The 13,670-nt window shown below is 40.7% G+C and overlaps 1 protein-coding gene across 3 annotated transcripts in view; it reads left to right on the top strand.

The window, feature by feature from the left end:
- zmynd11 (zinc finger, MYND-type containing 11) overlaps positions 1-13,670 on the top strand; it is a 176,308-nt gene that overhangs the window by 39,003 nt on the left and 123,635 nt on the right. For 2 of the 3 annotated variants that reach the window (XM_080212711.1, XM_080212702.1), the window contains exon 2: positions 5,058-5,178. The exons of the other annotated variant lie outside the window; for it this stretch is intronic. In XM_080212711.1, the coding sequence (XP_080068837.1) occupies positions 5,172-5,178 (7 nt within the window). In that variant the 5' untranslated portion in view covers positions 5,058-5,171. The remainder of the gene's footprint in view (positions 1-5,057; positions 5,179-13,670) is intronic. 3 annotated transcript variants of the gene reach the window in all.

Raw genomic sequence — 13,670 nt, 5'->3', positions numbered from 1 at the left:
CTGTTTTCTCTCTACCTCCCTTTTTGAATATCGGAGTGACATTTGCTACCTTCCAATCTGCAGGGACTGTTCCAGAGTCTCTAGAATCCTGGAAGATGACCACCAATGCACCCACTATTTCCAGAGCCACTTCCTTAAGTACTCTGAGATGTAGATTATCAGGCTCGGGGGATTTATCCGCCTTAAATCCCATCAACTTTCCCAGTACTATTGATCTCCCTCAGTTCTTCCCTCTCACTAAGTCTTGCATTTTCCAACATTTCTCCAACATTTGATTTGTGTCCTCTTTTGTGAAGACAGAACCAAAGTATGTATTCAGTTGCTCAGCCATTTCTTTGTCCCCTATTATACATTCCTCCATTTCTGTCTGTAGGGGATCTACATTTGATTTCTGGCTTGGCTCACTGTCTGTGTAGAGTCTGCACATTCTCCCTGTTTCTGTGTGGATTTCTTCAGGGTTTCCTTCCAGAATCCAAAAGACATGCTGGCTAGGTGCATTGGCCACGCTAAATTCTCCCTCAGCCTACCCGAACAGGTGCTGGAGTGTGGCATCTAGGGGATTTTCACAGTAACTTGTTGCAGCGTTAATGTAAGTCTACTTGTGACACTAATAAAATAAACTTTAAACTTTACATGTGACTTCCTATCCACAGCAATGTGGTTGACTACTAAATGCCATCTGAAATTGCCACTCAGTTCAAGGGCATTTAGGATGGGCAATAAATACTGACAGAGCCGATGATGCCCACATCCCACGAATGAATAAAGGGAAAAAATCTTCTTAAGTGAGAAAGGAATGAAAGTGCAAAATTACTGGTGGGAAGGAAACATTGCTACATTGCGGTGTCTGTTTCAAGGATATCTGAAAATGTTTAGTCGTACGCTTTGGAACAGGCTACTGCAGTCAAACCTCAATGCCTTTTATGGATTTCTGGCTGTAGGGGAGTGGGTACAATGACCCAGGGTGACAAAGGAACTGCCGTTCAGTTCACTGTTAGTTTCCCACAAGAATTTTTATGGGTTTCTCAGTATAGATGTCTTCGAATGTTCCCTTTACGCAGAATCAGTGGTGTCATGGGAAGGATATGAAACTGCTTTTTCAACCAATCAGATTAAAGGACCCTTACAGAAAGTGTGTCCAAACTAGGAAGAATGAATTTGACATATATATTGCAAAATAAAGAGGTTAAATCTTTCTTTTCTTAAAGAATGACATTGTACATTCATCAGGAGCAGTAATTATCACTTTTGACATTTGAAATCTCTTACTTCTGAATGCGCTCGCTCCAACACGCTCAGACATCTTCAGTGTTGAGCCAGTAAGCAAACGCAAAAAGCTCACTGTTGCAGTCATTTCACTACTGGCACCCTGAGTGACGGCTGTAGCAGTGCACCATGTGGCAGAGTAGTGTCTTTCTGAAAGCTCCTGGCTTTCTGAATTTGATTGTGTACGTGTGCATGTCAGAAGTTCTTGTCCAATTGATACCATAATATTGGTGAGCATTGATAATCATACCATGATTATTATTGCAGAGAACCTTGTGAGCAATATTTTCACCTCTGTGACATTAAATGTATATATTAAAGTCATTACAAAATGTATATTGTACAATGTGTCCAGAATCCTGCTACCTCTGGTCAGACCATTCAGAAAGCATGTGTTTTTGTTGCAAAAATTGACCTGTCATAGTCTGTCTTCTGACCTCAGAGAGCAGAGAATTGAATGTTAGATTTCAGGTTTAAATTCAAAACCAAGGTTTAATAACTATCAAAATATTTTTCTTATGTTTTTGGCAATGCATGTATGATTGACAATGCAGTCCCTTGTGTTTCCTAAGCTTTCATCTGTCTATTTGTTTATTGCTCCCAGTGCTATTTTTCTCTTCAGATCTCTGTCCTTTTGTTTAATGTTACTCTTTGTCCAATCTACTTATTGCTTTCTATTATCAGACTTCACAGATCAACTTTAGGTAAAATATATGCGGCGTAATCTGGGAATGTACATTGACATAATAATGAAAATATTTCTTAACCTAGTTTTTTCCCCCATCTCACTCCCTAAATCAGCCTTTGAAATCACCAGCTTTTCAAAGTGTAATTTCTTTTCTTGCCATTATTCTTTCCTACTGAATGAATAGATTCCTTGCTGGTTGGCAGTTCGGTGGATCCTATTTAATTTCTTCCCCAAGTGACTATTGTTCATTTGTAATCTGGGCTAGCTTTCTGCTTCTCCATTTTGCCTAGGATGATAAACTGAGAGTGAGGCAATGTCATATTTCTATTGTGTATCATAAATTTTGAAAATTCCTTGGCTGTAACCAGAAAACTCTTGTCTAAATCAATTCTTCTGGTAAAACATGAGATTGAAGAAAGAATTCTGTTAACGTTAGCACTGGGGACTATATCTGGCATATGTGTACCTTCAGGTCATTGCAATGAAAATATCCTCATTTGTTATGAGACCAACAGACTTGAACTGGCCTTCTGGCTGTACCCTTGAGCGTATATTTGGAGTTGTAGCAAGTTGAAACCATTCTGGAAAAATGTAGAATTCAGTCCCATCTAATCAATATTTAAATCTTTTACACTTCTTTGTAAGCAAATCTTGCATCATGTTTCCATGAGATTCACATTTTTTCCTGAATTTCACTGCCCAGTAATTTGCCAGTTTTTGTGCTTGCTCATCCAATTTGTGTTTTCAAGCTCACCTGATCATCACCTATTCCCGTTAATTGGCTCACTTGCTTGAACAAGAGTATTGATTTGATTAATTCAAGTAGTGTCCTAGACCAAATTCTCATGCCAAAGCTGCCATTGTCGTTTCTAGAATAAATCCCCTCATTTTCTGCAGAATGTAGCTCTTACCTTTAGTTTTCTTCTGCCAGTAGCTATCACACTCTCTCTTGATCTGTTATAAAACCAACCCCCCCCCCCCCCCCCCCCCCGCCCGCCAAGATGGAACATGTTCTCTCCCATTTTTGTGCATATCCTGGAGCTTAAAAATAAATAATGCATAGATATCCATCCTGTTAGTAGCAGATATGTAGTTTACACACCAGACATTTGAATTGTATAAAATATAAATGAGATAGAAAGGAGCAGGGACTTCGAGAAAGAAGGAGATAATTAATGAAAAAAATGAGAAGGGGAAAAAATGAAAGATCAAGCAATGAAACAAGAAAGATGGGAAAGAACAGCAATACAATTGAAGGAGGTAATGTATTTTGACCACATCTAGAGGCACAAGAGATCATGGATTGTGTCCATGGCATAACATTTGACTTGGCAAAAGAGTGTAACCAGCAAATGTTACCTGCGATCTCTTAGAATTTGGCAGTGTTCTGATTTGAAGCTTTCTAAGTATTGGTGGGAAGTTTTTTCTACCAATGCTTTCTCTGTATCTGAGACGCATCTGAATTATACAATTTTTAATATACATTTAGCAAACTAAATGATACAATTTTAAAGGGAGTGCAAGAACAGAAAAGGCCTGAGGGTGTTTGTGTGCAATCTTAGAAAGCAGGATGGATTAACAAAGCAGTTAATAACACATTTGGGATCCTGGTTTTTATAAATAATGGTACAAAAGTAGATAAGCCAGAAGTTCTACTGGACCTTGAGCCTCAATTGAAATACTGTGCCCCATGCTATTGAAAGGGCACAAAGACTTTGGCGCAACTACTTGAATGATTTCAGAGATGAACAATTATGGTTAACATAGACTGGAGAAGCTGGATTCGTAGAGCAGAGAAGGAAGGTCAAGAGGAGTTTTGATAGAGGTGTTTAAAATTAAGAAGGGTTAAGATAGAATAAATAGTGAAAGAAGAACAAATAAGAGGCAACAGGAAACATTTTTAATGGAATGAGTGATTAGGGTTTGAATATAAGAACATAAGAAATAGCAGGAGTAGGCCATCTAGCTGCTCAAGCCTGCTCTGCCATTCAATAAGATCATGGCTGATCTGATAGTGGGTTCATTCCACTTACCCGCCTGTCCCCGTTATTCTTAATTCCCTTATTGGTTAAAAATCTATCTGTGACTTAAACACATTTAACGAGGTAGCCTCTTCTGCTTCATTGGGCAGAGAATTCCAAAGATTCACCACCCTCTGGGAAAAGTTGTTCTTCCTCAACTCTGTTCTAAATTGACTCCCCTGTATTTTGAGGCAGTGCCCCCTAGTTCTTGTTTCCATTCTAAGTGGAAATAACCTCGCTGCTTCTACCCTGTCTAGCCCCTTTATTGTCTTATATGTCTTTATAAGATCTCCCCTCAACCTTCTAAACTCCAATGAGTACAGGCCCAGTCTATTCACTCTCTCCTCATAAGCTAACCCCCTCATCTCCGGAATCAACCTGGTGAACCTTCACTGTACCCCCTCCAAAGCTAATATGTCCTCTCTTAAATAAGAGGATCAAAATTGTATGCAGTACTCTAGGTGCGGTCTCACCAGTACCTTGCACAGTTGCAGCATGACCTCCCTGCTTTTATACTTCATCCCTCTCGCGATAAAGGCCAAAATTCCATTTGCCTTCTTGATTACCTGCTGCATCGGGCAAACTTGAGTTTTTGTGATTCATGCACAAGGACCTGCAGGTCCCTCTGCACAGTAGCATGTTGTAATTTTTTACCGTTTAAATAATAGTCCATTTTACTACTATTCCTTCCAAAGTGGATAACCTCACGCTTACCAACGTTGTACTCCATCTTGCCCATTCACTTAGCCTATCCAAATCTCCCTGCAGACTTTGTGTCCTCCATGCAATTTGCTTTCCCACTCATCTTTGTGTCATCTGCAAACTTTGTTACCCCACACTCGGTCCCCTCCTCCAGATCGTCTCTGTATCTGGTAAACAGTTGAGGCCCCAGCACCGATCCCTGCGGCACGCCACAAATATGCTGTTTGAAAGATTGGTGAATGCAGATTGCACAGTAATCTTCAGTTGGATAAATGCTTGGAGAAAAGTTGTAAGGGAATCAAATTAACTGGATTGATTTTCAAAAGAGGCAGCATAGATTCAGTGGGCCGAATACCTTCTGCTGTGCTGTACTTTTCTAGGGCCGGAACATTACCACAGTTCACGCTAGTGGGATTTTCCCATCGCACTGCAGAGAACGAGAGTTGGCTGGGCATCAAATTCTCCGATCTCACTACAGCGGGAGAGTAGTATGAATGACTGGTAAGATCGCGCCCTATGGTTCTATGATGATAATGCCAATAAATCTATGTTGGAATGTGGAACCTTGGCAGAACTGAAATATTGAGTGCTTTTAAATGATCAGTTTTGATTCTAGTCCTGATTCTAGTTTATCAAAATGTTATTTTAAAGCATTTACTTTTAATGTTTTTTAAAAATTGACAGGATTTTAAACATTTTCCTTTGGTATCTATATACCTATAGGGCCTGGTGTGTCATTAAAACTGCCTTTGTGCCGTCAGTCATCGCGTCACTTTCCAGACAGCTAATTTTCTGTGAATCAAGCTGTTTAACAGAAAATCAGTTTTCAATTAAGCTGCATAAGAGACAACCAGTGGCTTTCAAAGCGAGGATGGCCCTTTTCTCTAACAACGTACAAAGAGCAAAACTGCTGCCTTAGTTAAATAGAAATTAGTTTTACCAGTAGCAGGCACCATCCTGCTTATGTATAGGAACAGTACATTAGAAAAAAATCTCTAAAATGATCCTGTAGTGGATTTTCTATTCTTTCACCTTTTATGAAGGGGAAAACATGTTTTATTTTGTTTTCATGCCATTGATGTTAAATGTGTGTGATCTTGCATTGCTTTTTTTTTGGCTCAGTTTTGAATTTTCTGAGATATGTTGAATATCATCTATGTATCCAGTCTCACTCCAATTAAAACCATACAGCACAGAAAGAGGCCTTTTAAGTTTATTTATTACTGTCACAAATGGACTTGCATTAACACTGCAATGAAGTTACAGTGAAAATCCCCTAGTCGCCACACTCTGGCGCCTGCTCAGGTACAATGAGGGAGAAGTTAGCATGACCAACGCACCTAACCAGCATTGTTTAGGTGCATCCCCAGTTCTTTCGGACTGTGGGAGAAAATCAACGCACACAGAGCATGTGCAAACTCCACATAGACAGTGACCCAAGCTGGGAATCGAACCCAGGTCCCTGGCGATGTGAGGCAGCAATGCTAACTACTGTGCCACCTCAAACACTATACCACCATGCCACTTAACCTGCAAATAGTGACCAGTTAATCCCACACCCCTGCTTTTTCTCCAAAGCCCTGTACTTCTTTAACTTTCCAGTTCCCTTTTGAAACTTCTTATGCTGTCAAGCAATGCGTTCCAGATCGTCATGACTGTTTTTAATAAAAGAATTGTCATCTCTTCTCTGGTTCTATAATTAACATTATGCCATTTTATCAAAGCAAGAATCAGCATTATGATTCTTCTTCACATAAACTATGTATTCTGCACATTAGGAGTGGTGCACAAAAGACATTGCATAGGTCATCAGCTCATCTCAAGTATTTTTTAGCTTACGTGTTAGTTAACTAGGCTGCATACTCGCTGGCCCATATTTCTTCAACTATTCAAATTTGAACACTTCTCAATCATACAGAAAAGTAATTTTATGTAACAAATTTATTTTAAAACTTTCTTGTAACAACGATGTCCAAAAGTCCAAGATTGGTGGCATAGTGGACAGCGAAGAAAGTTATCTCCAATTGCAATGGGATCTTGATCAATTGGGCCAGTGGGCTGACGAATGGCAGATGGAATTTAATTTAGACAAATGCAAGGTGATGCATTTTGGTAGATTGAACCAGGGCAGGACTTACTCAGTTAATGGTAGGGCGTTGGGGAGAGTTACAGAACAAAGAGGTGTAGGGGTACATGTTCATAGCTCCTTGAAAGTGGAGTCACAGTTGGACAGGGTAGTGAAGAAGGCATTCAACATGCTTGGTTTCATTGGTCAGAACATTGAATACAGGTGTTGGGATGTCTTGTTGAAGTTATACGAGACATTGGTAAGGCCATACTTGGCATGCTGTGTGCAATTCTGGTCACCCCATTATAGAAAGGATATTATTAAACTAGAAAGAGTGCAGAAAAGATTTACTAGGATGTTACCAGGACTTGATGGATTGAGTTACAAGGAGAGGCTGAATAGACTAGGATTTTTTTTTGCTGGAGCGTAGGAGGCTGAGGAGTGACCTTATAGAGATCTATAAAATAATGAGGAGCATAGACAAGTTAGATAGTCAGTATCTTTCCCTAAAGGTAGGAAGTCTAAAACTGGAGGGCATAGGCATACGGTGAGAGGGGAGAAATACAAAAGTGTTCCGAGGGGCAAATTTTTCAGAGGGTGGTGAGTGTTTGGCACAAACTGCCAGAGGTGGTAGTGGAGGCGGGTACAATTTTATGTTTTAAAAAGCATTTAGATAGTTATATGGGTACGATGGATATAAAGGGATATGGGCCAAATGCAGGCAATTGGAATTAACTTAGGGGCTTTTTTAAAAAAAAAGGGCAGCATGGACAAGTTGGGCCGAAGGGCCTGTTTCCATGCTGTAAAGCTTTATGACTCTAAGTGGCTCCTAGCAGGTCCAGAGAAACGTTTGGTGTTTTGATTCTGTAGGGAAGTTAATGCTCAGCTGCAGGTCTAATATAAAAGTAAATATTAGCAAGAAGGACTCCTCGGCATCTTTCTAGAAAGATGCATCAGCTGCCCTCTCTTGAATCGTTAGACCGATGGCATCATGGTACTCCAGGATATTGTAATCTTCTCCAAAATCAGCCACAAACCTTCCAATTTTTGGATTTGGCACTCAACCTAGTGGTATCCAACACTGATTCTCTGCAAGTAAGCAAAATTATTTGGATGTGACTTTGTCTTAACATCCAAAACATTTACCATATATATGCTTGTCTGTGGTGGCAGTGTGACTGTTAATGCAGTAGGTATATATTTAACTGTAAATGTGTAACTAGCAATGCTATTCTTTGCAAGCTAAACTCTAGTCGATTATGAAAATCACAACTGCAGATATATTCACAGAAGATGCTTCCAGACTAGGCATGATGTAGTTTGCTTGGACATTTCAAGTGTTTATGCAAGATACTTGTTCCTATTGATAACTAGGCCACCAATTGTGATTGATGGCACTTCTGATCTGGCTGTCATTGCAAAATCCTCAGCCGTTGAACCATCTTGTGTATTGGTCTTGAAAGCATTCTCCATTGCCCCAAGTGCTGTGATTCTGTGAGGAACCATTAATGCTTAAGGCAATGATGTGCAACCTAGGCACAGGGCCCTCATTCATCTTAGTGGATGGCAAGATTGAAATCGGGCTTGTTCATTAATCATGATCCCATGAATAAAATTAAACACATTTGATACACATGTAATATTTCATAACGAGTTATAGATATTATATCATCCATCATTAACTTCAAATGGTAAAAATAAAAGAAGTATTTGCACTTTGGATACAGATAGAATGCACAATTCTCCGGTTAATGTTGTGTGCAATTAGAATACACCTCACTTCACCCGCCCTTGCTTTACGTGCATGTCACTTCAGTCATGCTAGTAGGGAAAAAAAACTATGTTGATCTAAATCCGTGGAATGTGGCAACTCTGCCCATGGACAACAGCTAACAAAATGTCTTGTGTATCACACTCCAAGCCCAGGTGGGGTTGCAGGTTGCCCATCACTAGTTTAAAAGGAAATTTCTGAGAAAATAGACATGCTGTCGGAGCTTTTCAGTTTGCACTCATCAGGATAGATATGCAATTGGAAAGGGAATGCCAGTTACACTGTGTGAAAAATGATAGGTTGGAAAGTGGATTCTGGTTGATAGAGGTGTTGCCATGGAGAATGTATCAGGGAGCAATTAACTGCCAAGCTTTTGTTTAAATTCAGACCAGGTAGGTAATGAACCAAAGACTGGCTGTTCTGCAAGCTTTTGTTTAGTTGGAAAAGGCACACAGTATGGACATGCTCCTTCCATTTGCAAAGGGCAGGGCCCGATGTGTGAAAAAATATGGTTTCTAGCAAGCATAAGTGAGCCACACTTCAAGTGCGACTAATGATCCTAAATTGTTTGTTCTTGTAATTCTTAGTGCAAATAATGATTGTTTAGCAAGTGCTGTCTAACCATGGAATTGCATCTAATGCTTGACACTGTTTTGAGTTTCACGTGGGGTAATTGAGTCCAGTCAGTACTTCCTGTTATAATCCATTAGTCGGCATCATACCAGCACTAAAATTCATATACCATGTGCTACTTGTGTGTTAGGCAGTGTGCTTTTTTGGCTTGATGGCAGCATCCTGTTAGTGGAGAATGCCACTAGTGTCGCCATTATATTGTAGCAATGAGAAACAGCTAGCTTTATCTATTGGTCAAATTTTTGAGATGCCTTACCTTTACAGGATAATTTGAGGTTGATTGGACAATTTTTCAGAACCAAAAATGGCGGTCTTGGGGCCCATTTAGCACAATATACAGCAAGTAATGATCTAATCAGGGTGAATTCCTGAGCAGAAAAACTGTATCCAGGTAACTGGGTAATTTTTGACTAATTAGCATTGGAAGGTTCAGCACAGTTTTAGTTGCTGCCATGGTGTAGAGTTATAATGTGAATACATCCTTCGTATCTCTGGACCGCAACTCGAACCAACAATCTTCTGACTTGAGGGTAAAAGTGCTGCCATTTCAAAGGCTGTAGTGAAGAATTATTGGAATTGAATCAGAAAGGGTTAGCTATAGTTACGTAATAAAATCAGAACTTCTTACTGGAACAGAACATTTTAAAGGGACAATTTAATATAAACTTTCAAGATTCTGCAAAGTTTGAGGAGACAATTTATAATCAATTGATTCTACTCGTTGGTAAGTTAGTGAAAGGGGAGTATAGATATGGGATACTCTGGAAGAAAACAGAGAAGCGAATTAAAACCCAGAAAATTTAACCACAAATGCTATTAATGCAGAGACTCTAACACAATATAAATGGGAATTGGAAAACTATTAAAACAGAATACAAGGGAAAAAGGAATTGAGATGACGGTGAGGAGCTTTGAAGTTGCAATTATATATTTGAATAATTGATTTTATAAACTAAAGATGGATTATGAGCTGAGTTTTAAAACCATAAATCTTTGACATCAAATAGCCTTCTGTTTATTATTGGCATAACTTCTTATCTGTAAGGTGGTTTAGAAAGAACTGGAAATAATAGGTTAAAGAACAAATGAAATTACAGCACAGGAAAAGGCCCTTCGTCCCTCCAAGCCTGTACTGACCATGCTGCCCGACTTCACTAAAACCCCCAACCCTTTTGGGGACTATATCCCTCTATTCCCATCCTATTCATATAAAAGAACAAAGAACAACCCAGCACGGGAAACAGGCCCTTCGGCCCAACGAGCCCGCGCCGCCGCATCACCCTATATACTTGTTAGGATACTCCTTAAAAGTCACTACCATATCTGCTTCCACTACCTCCCCTGGCAACAAGTTCTAGGCACTCACTACTATCTTGTCCATTTTTAAACTCAGTACCCCAGCCGATGAAGGCAAGCATGCTGTATGTTGCCTTGACTACCTTCTTCACCTGCATTGCCACTTTCAGTGACCTCTGTACCTGTACACCCAGATCCTTTTGCCCATCAATGCTTTTGAGAGTCCTGCCATTCGCTATATTTCCTAACTTTCTTATACTTTCCAAAAATGCATCACCTCATACTTGTCTGGATTAACCTCTATCTACCATCTCTCTGCCCAAGTCTCTAACTGACCTATATCCTGCTGCATCCTCTGATGGTCCCCATCACTATCTGCAAACCCACCAACCTTTGTGTCGTCCGCAAACTTACTAATCAAACCAGTTACATTCTCCTCCAAATCATTTATATATTACAAACAACAGTAAAGGTCCCAGCACTGATCCCTGAGGAACACCACTTGTCACAGCCCTCCATTCAGGTATGCACTCTTCCACTGCTATCCTCTGTCTTCTTTGACCAAGCCACTTTTATATCCACCTAGCTAGCTCACTGGCAAGTGAGCCAACTCAGTGACTCGCCAACTCTAAGAGCATTCAAATGGTCAGTGGATAGGCATATGGATAACATTGGAATAGTTTAGGTTAGAGGGTCATTAGATTGGTTCCACTGGTCGGCGCAACATCGAGGGCTGAAGGGCCTATACTGCGCTGTAATGTTCTATGTTCACCTCTGATCCCATGCAACTCCACCTTCTGCACAGTCTGCCATGAGGGACCTTGTCAAAGGCCTTACTGAAGTATATGTAGACAACATCCACTGCCCTACCCTCATCAATCATCTTCGTCACTTCCTCGAAAAACTCAATCACGACATGACCTACCCTTCACAAAACCATATTGCCTTTCTCTAATATGTCCACTTATTTCCAAGTAGGAATAAATCCTGTTTCGAAGAACCCTCTCCAATAATTTTCCTACCACTGATATAAGGCTCACCGGCCTGTAATTACCTGGATTATTCTTGCTACCCTTAAACAAGGGAACAACATTGGCTATTCTCCAATCCTCTGGGACCATCCCTGCACACTACCAATGCCGGCATCTCCCCAGCATGACCTCCCCTGAAATAAAGATTTCCCTCAAGGTGCCAGCAATTTCCTCCCTTTCCTTTCTCAGTATTCTGGGGTATATCCCATCCGGCCCGGGGACTTGTCTACCTTAATGTTTCTCAAGAACCCCAATACCACCACCTCTTTGATCTCAACATGAGTCAAACTAGCTACACATCCTTGCCCAGACTCATCATCCACCAAGCCCTTTGCTTTGGTGAATACTGACGCAAAGTACTCATTTAATACCTCGTCCATTTCCTCTGATTCCGCACATAGATTCCTTCCCTTATCCTCGAATAGGCCTACCCTCTTGCTCTTTACGTACGTATAAAAAGCCGTGGGATTTTCCTTAGTCCTGCTGGCCAATGCTTTTTCATGACTCCTTTTCATGTTAAGTTTCTTTCTACTTGTATTCCACACTTGTTTCGTGTGTTCCCAGCCCCCTAGCTTTTTCTCTTTGACTAGGCTCACAATATCTCTCGTTATTGAAGATTCCCAAAACTTGCCATACTTATCCTTCACCCTTATAGGAATGTGCTGGTTCTGAATCCCTATCAGCTTGCACTTGAAAGCCTTCCACGTGCCAGATGTTGATTTGCCCTCAAACATCTGCCCCCAATCTACATTCTTCAGTTCCTGCTAATATTGTAATTAGTCTTCCCTCAATTTAGCACTTTAACTTGAGGACTACACTTATCTTTATCCATCAGTACCTTAAAGCTTACTGAATTGTGGTCACTGTTCCCGAATTGCTCCCCTGCTGAAACCTCAACCATCTGGCCGGATTCATTCCCCAATACCAGATCCAGAATGGCCTCTTCCCTAGTTGGACTATCTACGTACTGTTTCAGGAAGCTCTCCTGGATGCTTCTTACAAACTCTGCCCCATCCGCTAGCACTAAGTGAATCCCAGTCTATATAGGGGAAATTAAAATCTCCCACCACCACAACCCTGTTACATCTTGCCAATATCTGCCTACATATCTGTTCCTCAATCTCCCACTGGCAGTTGGGTGGCCTATAGTAAACCCCCAACATTGTGACTACATTGTTTCTGTTCCTGAGCCTTGCCAATATTGCCTCGCTGTATGAGTTCTCCAAGGTGTCCTCCTGGAGTACAGCTGTGATATTCTCCTTAACCAGTAGTGCAACTCCCCCACCCGTTTTACATCCCCCTCTATCCCACCTGAAACATCTGTATCCTGGAATGTTAATCTGCCAATCCTGTTCTTGCCTTAACCAAGTCTCTGTAATGGCAACAACATCGTAGTTCCTAGTAATACTAATCCAAGCTCTAAGTTCATCTGTCTTACCTGTTTCACTCGTTGCATTGAAACAAATGCAGTTCAGATCACCAGACCCCCTCTGATTAGCAATCCCATCCTGTCTGCTGTTTCTCTAAGTCTTACTGGCCCTACTCTCAGGTTCCCCTTCAGCTAATTCCCTTTGCTTTGGTTCTCACCCCCTGCCACACTAGTTTAAATCCTCCCGATTAATATCCCATTTATATTTTAGGATTTTCTGACAAGTTAGTGGTTTTCTGGTTGTTGCAGTTTTATGAATTATTTTCTGAGGAGGATGACTATGACCTTCCTGTGGTTCCATGTTGTCTGTCATTGTTGTTTTCGCTTGTTGGGTGTTCAGTGTGCGTTGTGAGATTTCCCTATTATCAATCCTGAGTAAAGCAGGGTCAGTCTTGATAGCATAGTGTCAATCTTACTGGGCTAGCAATCTAGAGTCTGGGCAAATGCTCCTGAGACACAAGTTCAGATTTCATCATGGCTGCTGGGGGAATTTAAATTTAATTAGAAATGTGTCCAAAGTTAAAGCTAGTCTCATTAAGAATCGTAGAATCCTTACAATGCAGAAGGAAGCCATTCGACCCATTGAGTCTGCACTGCCTCTCGGACAGAACAAGCCCAACCACATGGTGAATTCAGCATAAAGGTTTATATCCAGAAGAGCCTGTGCATTTCAAAGATACAGGCATTTGCTGAGGACTATTTGAACTTGTAATATCTGTCCATTAGTTTGCTTTCTCCTCACCCAATGACGAAGTATGAGTGGGA

This window comes from Carcharhinus amblyrhynchos, chromosome 2 (genome assembly GCF_965287045.1).
Source record: "Carcharhinus amblyrhynchos chromosome 2, sCarAmb.v2.hapA, whole genome shotgun sequence".
Lineage (NCBI taxonomy): Eukaryota > Metazoa > Chordata > Chondrichthyes > Carcharhiniformes > Carcharhinidae > Carcharhinus > Carcharhinus amblyrhynchos.
This window is presented reverse-complemented; position numbering and strand designations above follow the sequence as displayed.